Source organism: Mercenaria mercenaria, chromosome 10 (assembly GCF_021730395.1).
Source record: "Mercenaria mercenaria strain notata chromosome 10, MADL_Memer_1, whole genome shotgun sequence".
Taxonomy (NCBI): Eukaryota; Metazoa; Mollusca; class Bivalvia; order Venerida; family Veneridae; genus Mercenaria; species Mercenaria mercenaria.
This window is the reverse complement of record NC_069370.1, coordinates 43,023,104-43,045,157: the sequence shown is the minus strand read 5'-3', so window position 1 is coordinate 43,045,157 and position 22,054 is coordinate 43,023,104. Positions and strand designations below refer to the sequence as shown.

Genomic DNA, 22,054 nt, shown 5'->3' with positions numbered 1-22,054 from the left:
TCAGCATTTTCATCATCAACATTATAAAAAAAAACTTTGACAAAGGCAATATCAGCATACTTTGCATGAACAGCATCATCAAATAACGAAATCATCATCATCATCATCATCACTATCATAACCAGTTGCGCTATTTCCAACAACACCCTCGTTCCATCAGTCCACTTGCCTTTTAATGACCTTCATCATGTAATTAATATTTCTGATATGAATTTAAAAAACGTATGGCATCGACTCCTAAATCTCTTTCGAATTTTTCACGCCAAATCGCACTCCAGACTCAACTCAAGACTCCACTCCATATTTTGCCGTATGCAGTTTACAGTTACAACATTAAATTGTGTCCTGCTGTTCGATACAGCGTTTTTTGTTGTTGCGAATTTTAACCCTAATTATGTTAAACCAAAAAGTTATCTTTTTTCTCCCTGTAGGTCAAGTAACATTTTGACTTTTTATGGAATTTTAATACCATCAAAAATGTATTTTTCTTGGGAAATTCCGAAAGTGATATTTTGTTTTTCAAAAGTCACATTTTGGCATCTGGGTCCAGTCTAGTAAAACTACAGGCAAATTACCAGGGTCCAGACTTTCTACCCCAAAATGGACGGCTATTTTGACGTACCCAGTCTCAAAGAAATACGCCGATTTTATGGGTACCTTACTCTGGCCCTTTTTGGCAATATCAGTGCTTTTTCATCTAGAGTAGGACCATACTAGCATTATTTGCAAACAGAAACTCCAGGACCCAAAATTCGGTCAAAACGCTATTTTTCATGTACCCCTTCTACAGAAATACGGTGAATTTTGTGGGTGCCATTCATGGCCATTTCTTTGAGTGTACAGCAAACTCTGCTAGTGCTAGGCTATCTGGGATCATGCATGCATCAAATGCAAAAAAAAGCCTGGTCCCAAAATTCAGTAAAAAAACTGTTTCCTGTTCCCACTCAGAGAGAAAAATGGTTAATTTTGTTTATGCTGTTCATTTCCGCTTCGATGTGTATACGGCAAAGTCTGTTTGTTCTTGCTTACTACACGAAATATGAGTCTCAAAGTCAGCACTGAACGGGTCACTTTGTAGGTAAAATACCATTTCGTAGAATGTTTAGGTACACTGGGTTCCATTTGACAGAAACAAAAATATTAAGAGGCCACAAAATATTTGATATTAAAATTGTTTTGGCCTTTATCTGGATAATATCATCCCTGTTTACTCTCTATCCTTTTTTGTTTCTCATTGATACTAATTTCTGTACTTCATTTGACAAGCTGAAATGAAAGTTGCTATCAGTTTTATGTAACAAAAATGCGAAAAACTTTCAAACTCTATTATTGAATTAACAGAAAACACAACTGACGTAAAAATCATCTGGGGTATTTTCAAAACCGGCTGCCAACATATAGTGGATGAAAAAGTGCCCTCACGCCAAAGTGCGCAGAGATTCAGCCAGCCCTGGATAAACAGCGATGGTTCAGGAAAGCCAAGAAGTCCAACTCTCCTTCAGACTAGGAAAAAGTATGCAGCAATTAAGCGTAAATCCCAGAAAGCCTGCAGAGCAGCCCATGAGGCACGTGTAGCCTCCATTCTAGCTGAGGACCACGAGAATAAAAAAGTCTTCTGGAACTATATCGAATTCAGGAAGAAGGATAGCTTTGGCGTCTCTGCTTTGGAGAAAGATGGCATTACATACAGCACAGCCAAGAAGAAAGCTGATATACTAAACCAGCAATTTTCGTCTGTGTTCTCCAACGAAGATGATACCTCTCATCCCAATCTGACATCTAATAAAGTCCCATCAGCTGGCACTATCAAAACGCAGAGAAAGACTCATTTAAACTTCTACAGGGGCTGAAACCACACAAAGCTGTTGGGCCAGACAAGATCTCTTGTAAACTTCTGAAGCTTGTCGCTGATGAGCTGACGCCAGGGCTTACAATGTTCTACCAACTGTCTGTCGACCAGGGTCAAATACCATCTGACTGGAAAACTGCACTAGTTTCCCCTGTGTCCAAGAAGGGCAACCACTCCACCTTCCAACTACCTTGCTATCTTCTTGACCTCTGTAACCTGTAAGGTCCTAGATCACATCACCTTCAGCCACATCATGTCTCACTTTGATGCAAACAATATACTCACTGATTTCCAGCATGGCAAACAACGTTCCTTTCATACCCAACTTATTCTTACTATAAATGACCTAGCTATATGCATCGACAAAAACCAGCAAATAGATGCTTTTCTTCTAGTTTTTTGTAAGGCATTTGATAAGGTTAGTCATCACCGCCTCCTACAGAAGCTAGATCTCTATGGAGTCAGGGGCAGCATTAATTCTTGGGTCGCCAATTTCCTGCATTGTCGCACACAACAAGTAGTCCTTAATGGTGCTAGCTCAGAAGACTCTTCTGTCTCATCTGGTGTCCCACTAGGCAGTGTTCTTGGCCCTCTTCTCTTCCTTACGTACATCAACGACTTGCCTTTGAGAGTCAGATCAACAGTCCGCCTTTTTTTGCAGATGACTGTCTTGTGTACAGACAAATCAGGAGCCAGGAAGATGCCAGACGACTCGAATGTTATCTTGCTTGTTTGCAAGACTGGGAACGTGAGTGGTCCATGTCACTTAATCCTGACAAGTGTGATGTTATTCAAATAACCAACAAACGAAATCCATCTGACCACATACACCATCCATGGAACTCGGTTGAAACCTACAGAAGGCGCTATATATCGGAGTCACTATCACACCCGATCTCTCTTGGAAAACCCATGTAAATAACATCACCAAAAAGGCCCACTCCATTATGGCATTCATCTTCAGGAACATCCGCTCAAATCCACCCAACGTCAAAGCAACAGCCTACAAGACCCACGGTGGAGTATGCTTCCACTTTGTGGCCCCCCTACGCTGACTGCCACATCAGCCAGCTGGAGATGATTCAACGAAGAGCTGCAAGGTTCGTCAAAAACGACTACCAACGAACAAGATCAGTCTCGAATATGCTCCATGAACTTCAGTGGGACACACTTCAGCACAGACCAAAGTAACCATGTTGTAATTTTGTTGACATTATTTCTGATCCTCCTCTACGGCAATCAAGATCTGCCAGAATCCACAACCAACAGTACAACCAAATCTCCTGTACTGAATCTGCCTACCAACACAGCTTCTTCCCTGCCACTGTTGTCCTTTAGAACCACCTGCCTCTATGTTCCGTAAATCAGCCTAGGCTAGAGGGCTTTAAGCCTGTTCTATGAAATATCAAAACATTCTAAATACCAGTCTTTGTTTGATCAGTTTTTTAAACTGTCTACAAAGAGAGACTCTTAGTCTTTTAGATATAAATAGTTGTATCTTGCGGCTGCGCATACATTATTTTAATCAAATCGCGAGTATGCTGTTTTAGAGTGAAGATGATGATAAATAACTTAATTATTCGTATTTCATTTTATGATTTGAAATTTATCATTATTAATCTTTTCCTTTGATTTTTCTTGTACATTTTTGTAACATTCTGTCTTATGAATAGTAAATGGGTGCTGGGTTTATTTTCGGGCCATGGACTGTCTATTGGTGTTTTTTTTTTTATCATATAAAGCATCATTATTGACCAAACAAATGTGCCGAATGCCTATGATACTTGATGGTTGCCACAGCTACCTTGGAAGCATTAAAGTCAGAGGTGATAACTATATGGCCAGGTGTGTGATCCGTGATAAAACTGAGTGAGGAAATAAAACAGAATTTATGGCAATGCCTGGTAAGTAGTGAATTGACAGCACTAAGATAGATTTTTTTTTGAAACGTTACCAGACGGGATCTTTGACTTAGATGTTACCTAGTCTTTAGAGTGATTATATCAAAAATATCTTGTAAAAATACATTTGCAGTGGAAATTAATCCATCACTACGACAAAATTATCATTATTGTGCGACGAAGCTCCAGAGGAGTCCAGCACATTCCGGATAGAATTATTACGACTGCACACGGAATCAGACCGGTAGACACAGATTTAGCGTCTTCCATTGACTCTTCAAAAAGGAAGATTTGAGCACCGCTACGAACACTTCCTCGTTCAAGAAATGAATTTTATTAAATAGACAAATATTGGTCAATTCACGCTATGGTCAGTTTGTCGGAGGACAGCGAGCGTGCTAGGGTATCGTTTCTTTTCATTATTGTTGTCATTCAGAGAATGTTACTGGAAAGAACACGGCATAATTTAAACTTGTTCGACCCATGGCACTGGGCCGAATTATTCGGCGAATAATTCACTATTCTCGTTTGCAAAGTGTGTAAAAAGCTATTTGACACTTACAGTCCATTTTCAGGGTAAATTTAACCTGTTCATAATTCATTTTAGAACTGTAACTATACTGTAGTATTTGTGGAACGAGGCATAACCCATTAAAAATATAAAAGTTATCTAGTTTTCATTTCCCTTAATACCTAGATAAGTATGTAAGAAAAAATACAGTAGTATTTGTGGAACGAGGCATAACCCATTAAAAATATAAAAGTTCTCTAGTTTTCATTTCCTGTAGTACCTAGATAAGTATGTAAGAAAAAAACAAAAACAAATTTAGAGGAAAAAATGTGTTTGAAAAAGAAGTTTGATATTTTCTACAGAGTAAAATGCAGACAGTTGAAGTACATGTGTTGTAAGACAACGTACATTATATTACTGAACAAGGTGAACTTTAATAAGTCTCTATTCTCGATATCGACATTATAGGATAAATCCCGTTTTCCAGTATTAAACGCCTGTTCCCGGTTTTACGGTGAGGGGGGTATCGGCCATTACGCTACATTGAGGTAGTGTTTAGATTATCCTTTTTTCAAGTTTTAAACAAAGAAAATGAATAAAAAAAAGTATTACAGATTATCATTAAATATTGTTGTAATTAAGATGTAGCATAATTATCCTCAAAGTTTACTTTATTTTTAAAATTTTATCTTTTATTCTACACTGCCGCTTCGGTGGCTCGATACAGAAGGTGTGAAATTATACGCATTTTTTCAAGGTAAACAGACTATTTTTGCAAAAAAATGTTGCCGAGGTTGTAGAATAGTATTTCCATTGCGAGAAAGTAAGAACTTTCCTAAATCCTTATCTTCTGGCAAAAATAATCGCTACTATTGTACATGGTCTTTATATTGGTTAATCTCGCCAGCCCCCCCCCCCCCCCCCCCCCCCCCCCCTATTTATGGCAGATATAATATCAAAATGAAAATATTAATACTGAGAACGGTATTTCCAAAGAGGAGACTATATTTTATCTTTTTTAAAGAGGGGCGATGATTAAAGAGTTTGCTCTCTTTTTTTTTCGTCATTTTAAATACATTGTAAGTTACAGCTAGGAAACAGAAGTATTTATAATTCTTTATTAAAGCCCTGGAAAAATATGATCACAAATTCGATAAGTAATAAATAGCAATTTGTACACAGTATTAAATCAGAAGCTTTTATCAAATTCTTGTTTTTCTCGGGTCTGATGAACTAAAATAATAAACTTGATATTTTCTGTAGTATAAATTGATAAAGGTGGCTACCGGAAATCGCTGTTAAAATTTAATATTCAATAGATATGCCTCGAACCCAAGTGAGAGCTGATTATAAATAGAATATTTACCATAAAAAACGTAATAACGGCAACTTTGTGAGAACATTATATCATAACTTTTTCCAGTAATTACCTTATACACTGGTAATACAGTACATTATAGTACATGTATATTGATTACCGGACCTCTAGCCACTTCCATAAAAATAATCATTCAAATACTATTTTCAGGATTTGTATTGGTTTAAACCATCAGTATGTCCATATTTGCATAATATATATGTCACAGCATTGAGGAGTAATTAAAACCTTGTTTATATAAATTGAATGAATGTTTGCAATTTATTTCATAGTGCCAGTTAAATGTTTATTGCCGAGAAAGTGTCTAAACATATAATACAGTGCAACCTGTATAGATTTGAATATCAGCTTCTTTCATTTTCATTACTTAAAGAGTCACTTCTTTGAGAAGGAGGATGAGGACTTTATGACAGAATCTGCAACACTGTCTCTGGTTGTCAGCACAGAACAAACTGGTAAAACAATCAACACAACATGGATCATCTTCGTAGAAATTGTCCTTGTGGTAAATATCTGTCAATAATCATTTCAGTCATGAAGATTTGCTTATAGCAACTGTAAGGACAAAATGGTTAAGGCCAATGACTTCAAATTACTTGCCCACTACATTGTCGTGCGAGGATGCCATCTAGCTGCTTTGCAGAAAGCTGGTGTTTCTACCAAAGTGTTGGTCCATTGCCGAAATAATTCGCTGAAGGGCACCTGGTGTCTTCCTCCATCAGGAAATAATGCCTGAATGCTAGAAAGTTTTTAAAACACAAGAGGGCAAACAAAATTAACTTATATTGTTATAAGTGTAAGAAACATGTTGACTTGGTGTTTGGTTTAGATGGATTTATGTTCACACTACAAAGCTGCACTTGTAAGTATTTAGAGAACTTTCCAGTGTTTCTTGTGAAATAAAGCTAGCATTATTTCAGACATAGGGACATCTTTTTGGAACATCTGACTTTCTTAGACCTTTTTTTTCGTTATTTTGGGAATGTCACCAGCACTGGTGAAATTGGGGAAATGTTGTCAGAATTTATCTGAATTGAAACATAACATTAACATGATACATATAAAGCTATCTTTTTTGATACTGGAAATATTTGCAAATATGGAATGGTATTTGAATAATTGTTCATTAGTGTATTATTTTGTGTGTTGTTTACCTAACCTCAATACACATACAAAGTAGCAAAACTATTATAAAACAGCAAAAAACCTGTATGTTAACAATGATTTAGGAATTTTCAGCTTAGAATTGGAGAAACATTTGTATGGGAGTTAGTTTTATAGTTGTAAAAAGCCTGCCCTTTATCCCCTGATTAGTTTACCAGCAATAAGCAAGGCACTAGACTGTTAAACAAGAGGTCACAAGTTCTATTCTGAGGTGACGCATCATTTTGATTCCGAATTGTATCATCATTGTTTATGTTAAAATAGAATTTAACTGCTCGTTCAGATTTTAGTGTTGTAAGTATTGGACATTGTCTTTTTGTTTCAAAATACAATGTGTGGTTTCCCTTACAGCTGGCTGTTTGGGTATGTGCCTTCATCTTGCCAGTACTGTGTACAGGAGATAAGTGTGGTCCTGAGCCAGTAGCTTTGATTTTATACATTGTTGGAGGTGTGTGGTTCTTACAGCTTATTATTGATAGATATTACAGGTATTTAATCTTTTAATTTTCCTTAAATACAGAATTTCTTTTTCCAGAAAGGAATGATTGTGTAGAGGTACTAATTTAAATGAATTTTAATATCTGTAAGACATGCAGGGGACTAAAGGACGTAATTGTTTTGTGAGAGCGCCATCCAGAAAAGTTATGGAAGGTCATGATTCAACTTGACAGGTGCTTGAAATATTTCACTGAGAAGCACCAGCTTGCAGCATTTAAAGCTGGAAAGTCACCATATGATATAAACCTGTGTCAATATGACTTCAAACACAACCAAATGAAGACAAACTTTGACAGAAAAAATGTACAAAGCTGCAAGCGTTTAAGAAAGATCTCTAGAAAGAATTCTGTAACTTCAATTTCACATTTTTTGCACATGAAAATTTTAATAGCAATTTTAAAAGCTATAGTTGTTATAGTTTTGAAGAAAAAGTGGACCTCAACAAAAATTTTAACCAATACCGACGCTGATGATCAAGTGACGACATTACCTCATAGATTTTTTTCAAAATTTAGACGAGCTGATAAAATTACATTGTACATCTTCATTTGATTCAATTATTTCCAAATTTTGATATGTTACTAAGATCACAGAAAGGGTTGAACTAAAAAAATTTATGAATGTTAACATGAGTGTCACTGTTTCTGGAAGGGTATTAATTTCTGTTGCTAAAAATTGTCAATTCAAACATTGATGTTTTTTTTAGGAACCAGCATTATAAGAACCGACTATGCGGATACCTCAGTTTTTACAGACGTACACGCAATATTAGACGTCTTCCACTTATCATTGCATCAGCAGGTTTGTGAAATTTTAAAGTTTATTCCTCTTTCAGTAGGTGACCCCTGTTTTTGTCTGGTACACTGATTTCGCCCGATCTGTACTTGTTTCTTGGGGTACACCTGCAGGACATGCCACATAGCCTGATCGAAACATCACAGCGCATTTCAATGTACAAATCGTGATAGGGATAGCCCAGTATTGTATGAATCGAGCCCACCTAGTAACTCTTGTGATTATTGATAACTTAATTTGGCACAAGCCTTTAATGTTGTTCTTATCATAGAATTGGTCACATGAACAAATTAAAATGATGATATAAAATTTAATAGAGTCGTGGAAGCCTTTTCGGGTTCATTATTGATACAGTAATAGGTTCCAGTTTGTAAGTAAGGCCAGACAAAAGGAACAGTTTCTTGGGTCAGTTTACTCCAACTGTGTATATAATGTTGACAAAATAAAACACTTTATAAATTAGTACTGAATACCTGTGCAAGCAATGGACTACAGTGTCTGATTGGTTATGTTCGCTTACTTCAAATCACTTGCCACTCACATCTGTGTGTTCAAGCCCAGCTCAGGTGGTCATTTCCGAAAGCCACTCAGCTGGCTTGCATTTAGTCAGTGGTTTCACCAAGGTGCACTTGTGCCTGAAATACTGGTAATCCCTGTAGGAGTATCTTTGGTCTTCTGTAATTATAATGCCATGATCTGAACTGTGCCGATATGACTGCCTAAAACAAACAGATCAGCTAAAAGCTGTATATATGTATGTCAGTTATTCATGACATAAAAAGGCTGACCATCAATTAACATTGAATGTATTTTTATGCTTCAAATTGATCCCAAACATGTACTAACTTCCTTGATTTTTAGACAGTGACATTACCTTGATATTGAACGGCCTAAACTTTCTTAAAACACAAATTATATCAATAATTTTTTTAGCAATTGAAACGTTTTAAAACAAGCAATTTATTAATTGCTTTTAATTATTATTTCGAATTAAAATGGATTAATTATGAACGCTTAACATACAGTGTTTTTCTAAAAAGTTTTGAACATCACTACACTGCTATTAAAATTATATGTCATTTAAAACAGTTATTCATTTAAAATAGATATTTGAATACAAAAATATGAAAATCGTAAAAACATTTGTTTTGCCCACCACCAGATAAACAGATGTTAATGCATGATGTCACGGCGATCTCTCCTATAGAACATTATGGCTTATAGACCTTGACTGTGCTTCATACATTTATTGAATGCGGTCAGTTACAGTAGTGAATATGGATTTGTTTTGGTGAATAGTAGGCCAAAAGTCCTAGCCTCATATGTATCTTGGCACTGTAAGCTATTTTTATGCCACCACCCCACTTCTAAGAACAGTGTATGAATTGTTTTGCTTATTGTCTGTCAGTTGACCTTTTAGTTTCTGATCGATAACTGGAAAGATGGTCAAAGTTCACAGAAAAAATACCTGTGGTTAGGAGATGACCCCTATTATTTTTAGTGGTCAGTAGATTCAAGGTAAAGGTGACCTTGAGACTGAAAATGATTAATAACTGAGCCGCGCCATGAGAAAACCAACATAGTGGCTTTGCGACCAGCATGGATCCAGACCAGACTGCGTGGATGCGCAGGCTGGTCTAGATCCATGCTGGTCGCAAAGCCACTATGTTGGTTTTCTCATGGCGCGGTTCAACTAGAGAATGCTTTGGCCTACATTATCCAGTTTTCATAGGATGAATGCCAGAATGGCAAAAGTTAAGGTCCTAACATACAAAATTACGTACCCACTTGCCTCCATCAGGACATCATTTAGGGTATGTTTTGTGTTTTTTTAAACGGCTCTTTTTACAGTGGACTTGGAATTCCCACACTCTTTAACTTACATATATATATGTATAATGGAAATATAAATTTTCAACTGTATACTTTGTCATTTACTTTCAGCCACTGCTTGTTTGTTGATAGTGAGTCAGATTTTAGCAGAGAAATGTGGAGAGGAAGAAGTGAAATGTGGGCCTTTACATAAAGACGGCTACATACAGATAATTGTATCATTCTCTTGTGCCATTCAAATAGTTCTTCTTATCATTTATAGTAGTGAGTATTCTTTTCATGACAGTTTTTATTGTAGTACAGAGAACAAATTTTCAGTCAAGGAATTTTGCTTAGCCTGGCATTTGAAAACAAAAGTTTGGGGAGCACGGTTTCTCAGTTTATCATATGCTGCCTTCAAATCATTTGCCCTCCATCATTGCGGGTTTGAGGTTTGCTTGGGTTGTCATGTGAAGAAGCCATTCAGCTAGGTAGGTTCTATGCAAGTGTCTTATCAGCAGGGTTTTCCCTCGGAAATTTTGATAGAGGGTCATTACGACCCCTGCGTGCTGGCTTATCTTGGTCTGCACTGGTTGCAAAGGCAGAATTGCTGCCAGCAGGCTAAAGGTTAAGATATTCTTAGTAAATGACAATTTTATGGCCAAGAATATACGTTTTCCTTGTAAAATTCTAGTCAGTTTTTTACATGGGAATTTTTTTATGCTATCAGAGGTAGCCTCAGACTTGAAAAAATAAATAGTCAGAATTGAATTTTAAACATCTTTTGGTGTCCAAAATTTGCGAGAAGTCGTAATAATTATAACTTTTGAAGTATTTTAAAATGATATGATATCATGCTTACTGTTTCATCCACCTTTGCCTTAAACAAGATTTTTCCTTGATTTCTTTTCAAATACAAGACAATACTGTTGATAATATACATCATTCTAAAGAATTCGTATGGTGGTAATAGGAACTTTATAGATTCTAAAAAATTATTGAGTTTAAAACTACTTTGATAGGGTATTTGTTATTTCCTTTTGTAAATTTCAGTCCTTTTGACACCAACAGTTGTTAGAATTCAATTTTGACTTTATTTGTGAATGGAGTGTTATAAAACTTTCAGGATATATTAGTTGGTTAGTTTACAAGCTACATTTCCTTGTTAGAATTTTGTTAAATTTCCAATTCCCCCACCCTACTTCGGAAATGTGATTTTGCCCAATTTTTACAGAGAAAACACATTTTTGGCCATACAGTTGAAATAATAAAAAATAAAGAATAAAAAAAAAAGATCCTACTATCACGCTTGGAGACGTTTAGATTAAATTAGAACAATGTAGGCTGATCATGGTCTGCACTGTTCGCTATTTAGTCAGTAAATTTTTAGTGAACACCCCTTTGAATAATAAGTGGCTCTGCCCAAATTGAATGATGGACCAGTTCATTTTAGAAATTTTGCTGGGTAAGGTTAAAGAGGAATCAGGGAAAAGGTGTATCAAACAGTAGGCTGAGGCAAGTCTATCCAGATTTACCTTAACTTTACATTTATTACATAAAATTCTGTTTATATCTGTCTCATCTCATATGACATGTTATCAGGATGACAGCAATTTCCTTCTTCCTGTTCCTTCTGTAATCTTTGCTTAATTTATTTTTGTTTCCTTCTACAATATCTGTGATATTTATTTTATCATTTGGAAAGGAAAATAAAACAAAATTATATATTAAATACTAAACAATTTATCGTTATTATTTAATAATGATTATATGATAAACATTTCATCACATGACAATTATAGTAAGGGGTAATAAGTAACGCTAACTAATAACTTTAAGATCAGTTCGGAGGTTTATGGCCATTTCCTGTAAAACTATGTGAGCCTGCAATAATATGACAGGGAATGCCGAAGCAACTGTCCAAACCTGCTGTAGGCGAAATAAGCAAATAGCAAAACCTGTTGCGAATAAGGCAAGCTATTATTGTAATCCACAGGCAAACACGTAACTTTACTTGAAACCAATTAAGTCAAAAACTTGGCAAGTGCAACAATAAACTAGGCAAAGGTGGCAAGCGCAACAGTAAACTAAGCAAGCTAGGATTGTTTGATCACATGGGCAAAACCTAGAAATGCAAACAGAATTGCAGGCTTACAAATAATATATCTAACAGTGTGATTCAAATTGCACTGTGTATAATTACTATAAATACTTCTGTCGTAAATGCCCCTAAACCGACGGTAATGAGGCCAGGGCCCCAAAATAGATATAGGAGAAAATACGACAGCAAATAATGAAATAATTTTGTGTAAAAGCAGTTCAAGTTTTATGGCTCTTGTGTTCCAAGTTCAACCCTCGGCTGACAGAATTTTTCATGATGTGACATTTAATAAGATGAAGTGTTACATATGAATATAGACATAGAACAATTTTCTTGTCAAAATTGTTAATTGTCATTTACATACATTTTATCAAAGACTGTTATGAACAGTTAAATCACATGAGAAGGTGACTATCAGTTGTAGAGTCTTTATGCAAAATGCTCATCACAAGGAATTCAATGACATTAAGTGTTTATATCTGACAGATGTACATGTATAAAGACTGTATTTAAAGGTAAAACAAGCAACCAGTCTGTAGTAGATGTCCTTTCCAGTAAAAAGTTCAATTAAATTATTAATGTGCAAAAACACAACATAAACTGTAGATGTTTATAACTGTAGATAAACATCACATTACCTGCCCATATTGATTTAGTAGAGACTTTTGAAATATCTTTGTTGGAACACATTGGCATTATTACAAAATAATTTCGCAGACATTTTTCTCGCATAACCATCTACCAAAACTGTTCAAGCAAGCAGTGTAACTCAGGAAAGCAATCTAGGGCCCTCATGGTCTTCTTGTTTAAAAGCAATGACATAGATCTGGAGTTTTGAAATTAAATACAGAAAAGCTAAATTATTTCGAAGTACATAATACTTTACTTTGCACAATAGTGAAATGCTGCACGCTTGAATATTGCTGGCTTGAGCACCAGTTATGACTCAAACAAATTACGGGGCATCCATGGCGGAGTGGTTAAGGTCGCTGACTTCAAATTACTTGCCCCTCGAGCCCCATTTGGGTTGTAGAATTCTTGATGTGAGAAAGCCATCCAGCTGGCTTACGTAAGATCAGTGGTTCTACCCAGGTGCCTGCCTGTGATGAAATAATACCAGGGGCACCTGGTGTCTTCCTCCATCTCAGTAAGCTGCAAAGTCACCATATGACCTATAATTGTGTCAGTGTGATGTTAAACCCAACAACAACAACAACAAAAAAAAAAAAGAGACCAACTGAGTTATCCTATTCCTTGTCCTCTATGTATTGATTACTCAAAACCCTTAACAAAAAGTTCAGCATTTTACTCATGCAACTTCAATTGATCTATGTTTTACTGTATTTTGATTTGTATTTGATAGAAAATATGGTTTAATAGAAGAAGGAAGCAATCTGTAATATTTCACCATTTCAGTTAGAACAATTAACTTTAACAAAAGTGGGGCATCGCCAGATGTCAACCAGGAGGAGATGGTTACCAGTTTCCTTCAAACAAATTCCATTTCTTCTGATGTTGGATTCAGGTATTTACGTCATTTGTATTTTATATTTACTTTAAACATGTTTTTGACCAATTTACAGCTGCTTATATCTTTCTATAAATGATTATATTAATCTTAACCCTTATCATGCTGGAAACGATTGATTCTGCCTTTGCAACCAGTGTAGATCATGATCAGCCTGCACATCCATGCAGTCTGATCATGATCTGCACTGTTCGCCATTCAGTCAGTATCTTTTTGGTAAGCACCCCTTTTAACAGTTAATGGTACTGTCCAAATTGAAAGATGGACAAGATCATTATAGAAATTTAGCAGGGTAAGGGTTAAGTGGGAAATGGAACTTGCAGTCTTAGAGACATGTAGCCTCAGTTCCAAGGTGGTCTTTAGTACAAGTTTGATTATATATAATACTGTATTAATGAATATGCAACCGTCTTTAGGAAAGTGCATGTGGGTATCTTTGCTAGGTTTGAAGTTGGATAATTGACATGGCAAATGTTCCCCAAGACAAAAATTGACAATGAAATAGAAAATTTGGACACATAATGGTTTAGGAGTAGAGCGCCAGACTCCTGATCTTATTTTCGAGTCTGATGAACTTTTGAGTATATATATCTGGTAACGGTTTAAAACATAGTAATCTGATGCTAACAGATAATTACCCATTAAAAAGTTTTGTCTCGCCTAACAAACAAATTCATGTGTATGAATAACTTACACAATACGTGATAAACACTGCATTGTGTTATCTATTTAACCAGGTATTAACCTGCTATTACAAGTGAAAATAATTCTGCTATGTACAGGTTGGTAACTTTTGCTAACTTATATGGTGTCCTAACAAGATCATTGATACTATTTCTGACACAAAAAGCGGACGGCTTATTTTCGAGTGCGGCTAAGTTATGAGCCCTTTTTGCCTGTAGAGAAATGGTGGCTTATTTTCAAAACTAGGACTGTCATTGATTGGGTCTTAGGCATATCGACGATACCGATATATCAGAAGACAAATATCGATGATACATCGATATATTGATTATTAAGTTAGATTAACAACCTATTTGTTCATATGCATACTATATACCTTCCTGTAAATGCTATTTTTAGTTTTATTGCCTACTTTTCATATTACTGTTTGATTGTGTTGTATTTGTATTTATGAAAATAAAAGAAACAAATAAAAATTAGTAAAATCTTTCATTTTTATTTTGCCTTCACTTCTCTTTTGCATTTATCTAAATTTACAACTTTGTAAGCTTAATTGTTTTTGAGGGTCTGAGTGTTTATCTGCATAGTTTTTTCTCTCTGTAAAATACCGATTTTTGAAAATGGGAATCGATAATCGATCGACAAAAAAATATCGTTGATACATCGATATCGTTTCTATCGATGACAGCCCTATTCAAAACCGGCTTATTTTTGGGATTTCAGGGTATTGGAGTGAAATATACCTGGTATTTTCACAGTGAAAAATATCAGATATAGTTTTCACTGGTAAAACTGTAAGATGGATAAATTTAGCCAAAAACATGAAATAAAAAGAAAATTTGTTTGTTTTACATATAAGATGAAAATATCTTTCACTCAAGAACACCATATCTTACATTTTCACTCGTGGCTAAGCCAACCATTAAAATATTGCATCTGAAGTTCACTCATGAAAGATCTTTCAATCTTACTTTGAAACAAACAAAATATCCTCTATATATTATAAGTACGTTTGTAATTGAATGATCAGTATTTTTGTGTGTTACAGAGATGGGGGATTATTGGACCAGGTATTGGAAAGACAAGCTGATATGATACGGTACCTGAAACAACACAATGAACAGCTCAGCAAGAAAATACTTGTTTTGTCTGAGGAAAATCAGACTCTGAAACAGAGAAGACAATAAAAAAAATCGATGCTCTCCACAAAAAAAAGGCAGTCTATACATGTAGTCAATTGTACATTGTCTTGAAAGGGGCAGGTTTCCAAATTTGTGTCAACATTGTCAAAGTTTAGAAAGTTGTTTAACTTTGTAAGTACAGCGATGTAGTGCTAGATAGAGCTAAATACAATTTAGAAAGTACTTGGATTTATTAGAAACTCTAAATAAGAATAAATGCAATTTGGAAAGTACTTGAATTGTTAAAAACTTTAAATAAAAATTAAATGAAATTCAAAAGGTACTACCACTTGCTGAACCTCTAGATAAATCTTTAAAAGCAAAGCACTTCATTGAGTTCTGGGCAGTATTTTTTTACACACCAAATGAAAAAAAAAAGTTTTCAGTCTGTAAAACATGGAGAAAAAATCTTAATATTGTTTAGTCACGTGATACAATTTTATTGTTTAGTCACATGAAAAAATTGTATGTAAAATGAAGCAATTTTAGGTGTACTGTAATATGATAAGTAATTTTGATTTATGAGTTGTTATATAATAGATATCGCTGTCTGTTAAAAGAAATAGAGGTGTACATCTGGAAACATGCCCCTTTAGCGCATGTTTTATCTTGTGTTTGGAATATGTTTCTGTTAATTGAGATTTTTAATACTGTTTTTGTTTGTTTCATGATGTATACCTTCATCCACCTTCTAAACTCCCGCCTCCTGTAAGCAGAAAAGTCGGAATGGATAAAAGTTCTGTTCTTACTTCTTACAACTACAAAAAATATAGGTCATGAAAGGGAATAAAATGTCTTACCAATCATTAATTTTTGACGAAGTCTTGCAGATAGAGGTGAACCCTTATACCTAAAAGTTTTACTATATTTTATACAATATACCCTACTGCAGGGAACCATGTCATAGAATTTTGATAAATGCCTTTACTTTAATTTTTGTCGAGCCAGCTTGTGGAAGCGAGGTATAGTTGTCCAAATGGCTGTTTGGTGTTTGTCTGTGTGTCTGTCCGGATTTGCTTGTCCAGACCATAACTTTGACATGCATAGAGCAATCTCGTTTATATTTGCCATGAATGTTAACCTCAGTGAGACGGAGTGTCATGCGCAATCTGCAGGTTCCTATCTCAAAGATCAAAGTCACACTTGGAGGTCAAAGGTTAAATTCAATAATGACTTTGTCCAGAGCATTTCTTTTTCATGCATGGAGGGATTTTGATTTAACTTGGCACAAATGTTCACAACCATGTGATGGAGTGTCATGCGCAAGAACCAGGACCCTAGGTCTAAGGTCAAGGTCACACTTAAGAGTTCAAAAGTCAGATACAAGAATGACTTTGTCCGGAGCATTTCTTTTTCATGCATGGAGGGATTTTGTTGTAACACACAATTGTTCACCATCATGAGACAGAGTGTAATGTGCAAGAACCTAGCATTACTTCCTTTTGTTGTTACTATAAATAGCTTATATTGTAACTTTTTAATTACTGGTCGTAGGAAAAAATCAAGACCACTTTTCTGTAGAACAATATGCATGTTACATCCAATTTTGAGGTGTATTTTTACCTATCTCTACTGGTAAGGATTTTTGTGTGGACTTAGATTTTTTTAAAGATTTTCTTCCTTTTGTTGTTACTATAAATAATTTATATTGTAACTTTTTGCAATCATTTTTTATTTGGCATAAATATTTGCCTCATGTGCAACTCCTAGTCCTTTTGACAGCTGGCAGGCTCGACATGTTGCCCGTGGGCATCTAGTTATACCTGTTATAGCAGCATAGAGTGTGGTTTGTTTCTTTTTTTAAAAATTAGTCAATAAAATATCATTTTTTTAAACTCCAGGTTTATTTCTACTTGAATTACAGCAGCAATAAGTATTTAATGGTTTTACTTTCTCAGAGCTTAACTTCTTACTGCTTGTGAAAATAATGCTTGTGTGTAACCATATTCATAGAAATACAGTATTCTAATCTATAGCAAAACAGATAATGTAAAGCCTAAATCAATTAATTTTATTATTCTTAAAAATAATAACAGTCTTCCTTTCTTAAAATCAAATTATAGACTTTAATGAAATATTAAATTGAAGTATAAAGTTTAGTTACACTATAATGGTATACAGATATGGTATCACCAAAAGTCTTGAGCAGTGTTATAAATGTAACTGCTATCATTAGATATGGAACCACATTATCTTAAGTGTTACTTATTAGACTACAGAAAGAAATGGTAGGAAAAAATCAAACATTGATTGAATTTTCTTGTTTAAAAAGATTGCATTTTCTGATGCATTGTCTGCTTCATTGAGTAACAACTGATGTTGATACTTCAGCAAGTTTCTCATCCTCAGCCTTATCCTTTGGCAGCTGTTGCCAGTTTCTTGTTGACACAATGTTATCCCTTTCACACTCCTGTGTGTCTGAATCTTCATTTTTTTGGAAGCATTGTCCACTCCAGGTAACAAAATCTTGCTCCAGATCTCATATCCATTGTCAGCGTGTTTTCTGGTCTTCAAGTATCGAGAACTGCAGTATTGTCACTTGCCAATCTTTTCAGACAAAAACCTGCACAGCTAGGTGATGATGTAGCCAGAAACAAGTGTGGACATACAGTGATCAACTGACTCGTTAACCATATCGCTGTTGAGCCACCATAGAAACCTAAGTGCGTCCCTGTCACTGCCTCGTACCCTCACCTGATGAAACATGGCTTCAATATCAGCTACCAGAGCTACTGGTTCCTCGCGAAAATGTAACAGTACTCCTATTAAGCTATTTACAAAGTCAGGACCTTGCAGAATGTTGTCATTCAACAACATTCCTTGCTATTTCGCTGCACAATCAAAAACTATCCTTACCTTTCCTGGCTTGTTTTGGTTAACAACCGGGTGGTGTGGAAGAGTCCACATTTTTCCATTTTCGGGTTTACCTTTGTTATGGACAGGTATGGCATATCCATTTATTTTATAATCATTCATCGTGTTCTTGTACAAAGAACATAAATCTGGATCACCTTTAAGTTTTCTCTTCAAATGCCAAAGCCGAGTAATAACCATCACTCTATTATTTGGCACTCAAACACTTTGGTCATGCAACGGCAGACCTAGATTATAATGACCGTCATCTTTCTCTTGTGTTTTCTCCATAATCGATAATGCATTTCTGTCCTCAAGTGGCATACCTACCTGTGCTGTTTTTAGGTTTTCAGTCTGGAAAGTCAGTTTTCCAAAGCCTTTCAATTTTCATTTGTACATCTGAGGTATGCTGGAAATTAACATTTGCACTAGAGTACGAATCAGTCTTACCTGTTGGTCCTAGAATCTCCAACCTAAGATTGACCGAATCGCATACAGTTCACCTCTCTTACCAGTTCTTTCATCTTCGACCCACAAAACCTGTGGGATATCACTACCTATCAATAACTCTACCTGACCTTTCTTTATTCATGGTAATGTCTTTTAAATGACTCCACTTACCTAGCACCCAACGGTCAGGAAGCAAGCTCAATGATATAGGCAGTCTTTCGACAGACCACACTGTATTCAATATGACTGTTTCACTCTCGTCGATAAGACTTACCTTCAAAGACAACTCTGACCCATTTCTTTGCTCTGAAGAATGATTAACAGTTGTAATGGTAAACTCACAGGGTGTACCTTCGACCCCTAGCTTCTTCACTAATTTATCAATACACAAAGTTATGTCACTTCCTTCATCTAACAATGTGTATGTTTTCACTTGCCATGACTTGCCCTCAATCACCACAGGAACAATTCTCAAACTTACCTTATTCAGCGTGATCTTCTTATCAGCTGCAGCACAGCCATTGTTTCGCCCTGAACCCGTGTTGATATTTTGGTAATTAACACCATGGAGCAAAGTGTGGTGCTTTTGGTTACACCCATCAATTTCACAACAGCTACCTTAACCGCAGAATTTTGCTGAATGCTTGAAAGTCAGACATTTTTTACACATTTTATGCTTTCTAATAACTCCTAATTTTTCACCAATATCAGTTCTCTTGAACTGGTCACAGTTTGTTTGTCTTTCTGTCTTCACTTATGTTTATTTATTGCTGCCACCACAAAATAAATGCTTTTAATTTATTTAAATTTGTATCCATAGTCACTTTTTCTGAAATCACAAAAATACTTATATTGTAGTAAGCTTGAACACGGTTTGTTTCTTATTTTTGAAAGCAGACAGTAAATATATTAATGAATTCCAGTTTATTTTCACTTAAATTATATTAAATATATACATGTATAAGGATGTTGCTTTCTCAGAGCTTAAAGATCTTACTGCATGTGAAAATATGTTAAGATGTAACCATATATATAGAAATACGATAGTCTTGGTTATAGCAAACAGATGATATCCAGCATAAATTAGTAACTTTTATTATAAATTACATAAGCTCCCTAACCAAACAAAAATGGTCATAAAATTGAAACATATAATTTTTTCTCTCAAATAGATATTTACCCTGTCCAAAAATTGATAGTGTGTAAGACTTTTTATTCTCCTTGGTTTGAAGGTATAAAATTTTTAATTGTTTTTAAGTTTGTTTAAAGAATTAAAGTTCTCTTTTAAATGTATAGTTTTATACACTATCCTATTATAAGAGAAGACATACAAACATTTGAAGATTTTAGCAAGTAAATGTTCATTAAGCTGTATACACCACCTTAAATTCATCATGTTTCCGGTTATAAAGACCTTAACGAGTGCCAAAAGAGTTAATACTTGGGACAACATCTTGCAGGGTGTAATGGGTATTTCCTGCAAAAATATTAAACCATATTCCATCCTCATAAATGTTCACTAGCCAGATTGGTGCACTCTTTTGCTTTTCCAGAATGGGGTGTAAACATCATCAACTTTCAGATTGGGTCAGATTTGTTTTCCTGTAGGTAACGATGCATGTTTTGGTTTCTAGCAAAAGTCAAATATCGAGACACTGGATGTAATATAAATATAGCACTCAATAGTGTGTAGTCAATATATAGCAGCCAGCGAAGAGAGCGGCACAATCTAGCGGATTATGAATATAGCTTGTTAACACAAGTTGAAATTAGACCCAAAAGCCAGTTTGGAAAGTTATTTGACTGGTTGGTTTAGCAAAGTGACTTATTAACCCTAATCATGCTGGACACGGTTGGTTCTGCCTTTGCGACCAGTGTAGATCAAGATCAGCCTGCACATCCATGCAGTCTGCTCAAGATCTGCACTGTTCGCCATTGAGTCAGTATCTTTTTGGTAAGCACCCCTTTTAATGGTTAATGGTACTGTCCAAATTGAAAGATGGACAAGTTCATTATAGAAATTTAGCAGGTTAAGGGTTGATACAGGTTGCCATTATGCCAGGTTCAGCTGTATAATTAATTATATTCTCTCTGTAATGTTTAGAATAACTACAATTTCTTACTTGTATTGTAAAAATTTAATGATAGGGAGAAAAAAAATCAGTAAAAAATTGTGCAATATGTTTTTCCCTGTTGTTAAGGACTTAAATATGTTAGCCATTTAGCGGAGTAACAAACTTAGTGTCCTTTCTGAGTTTGTGTTTCAGATTGTTTTTCATGATATAAACACTTTGCTTTAAACAAGCCGGGCCGCTGGTTTATGTATGTACTTCTTCTGTAAGGAACAACTTTTACACTACATATATATGATTTTGTTTCTCATGGAAAAATAGTTACTTATTAAATTGGCTTATTATGCAAAAAGCATGTACTGTATATGTATTTTACAAAGATTTTAATCAAATCTGTATCCACATGTATTTACATATATGCAATATAAGTTTTCACTTTTTTATACTTTGCCATTTTTGATCAAACTTTGAGTGTGCTCTCACTGCATTTATGAAATGACAATTTTATGATTTTAGGTTATAAAACGAGGGTATTATTGAGAAATATGCATGAGTTCTGCAGTAGAAATATTGAATGACTTTAGGAATGCAATATTTTTCAGAGAAAGAACTGGTGCATATCTCTTGATGCAGTAGCTAATAACTTTTATGCATATACTGGTATAAATTTGTACTTTAGCCTGAGTTACATTGACAATATCACTGTAAATGAACTTTTTAGTGCAACAACACATTTTAAAATGACATTGCAAATGGCGTTACACACTAGATACAAAATCTGCATCAGTATTAAAAAATATTGACGTTTTCAGTCCTAAACAGAGGTTGAAAAGACATGTAATAACTTGCAATATTGGACCAGTCATATTTTTTTATATAGTTTAACTTCGTAGCAATACCTCTCCCAGAAGGCAATATTTTCTGGCAACTAGTTACTTAAAAAGTAATGTCTAGATAAAAATACTGAGCACAATATTTTTCTTACCGCTCTTGCCACAATACTGGAGTTATTTCTGTTGAACATAGAATGTGTGTGACTATATTTATTATGCCCCCTTTCAAAGAAGAGGGCTAGACATTGTATATTATCAAATATAGCCAAAATTATAATTGTGATCAACAAATTGTGCATGTGACATTTTTCTTTCCATTTACTTCACATTTAGTTAGAAATTCCTTGAAAATGCTGAATGTAAACAACTTTAGAAAGAGATCTGGCATTGTCTTCTTACCTCTGAATGTATAGAATTTGACATTTTCACTGTGAACTGTTCAGT

The 22,054-nt window shown here is 35.0% G+C and overlaps 1 protein-coding gene across 1 annotated transcript; it reads left to right on the top strand.

Moving 5' to 3' along the window:
* Positions 1-4,010: 4,010 nt before the first annotated feature.
* Positions 4,011-17,685, top strand: LOC123561789 (transmembrane protein 192-like). Its single transcript, XM_045354394.2, has 7 exons — positions 4,011-4,153; positions 6,013-6,144; positions 7,155-7,291; positions 8,008-8,102; positions 10,041-10,193; positions 13,426-13,534; positions 15,270-17,685. The coding sequence occupies exons 1-7, from the start codon at positions 4,118-4,120 to the stop codon at positions 15,406-15,408; spliced, it is 801 nt and encodes a 266-aa protein (XP_045210329.2). The 5' UTR covers positions 4,011-4,117; the 3' UTR covers positions 15,409-17,685.
* The last annotated feature ends 4,369 nt before the right edge of the window (positions 17,686-22,054 follow it).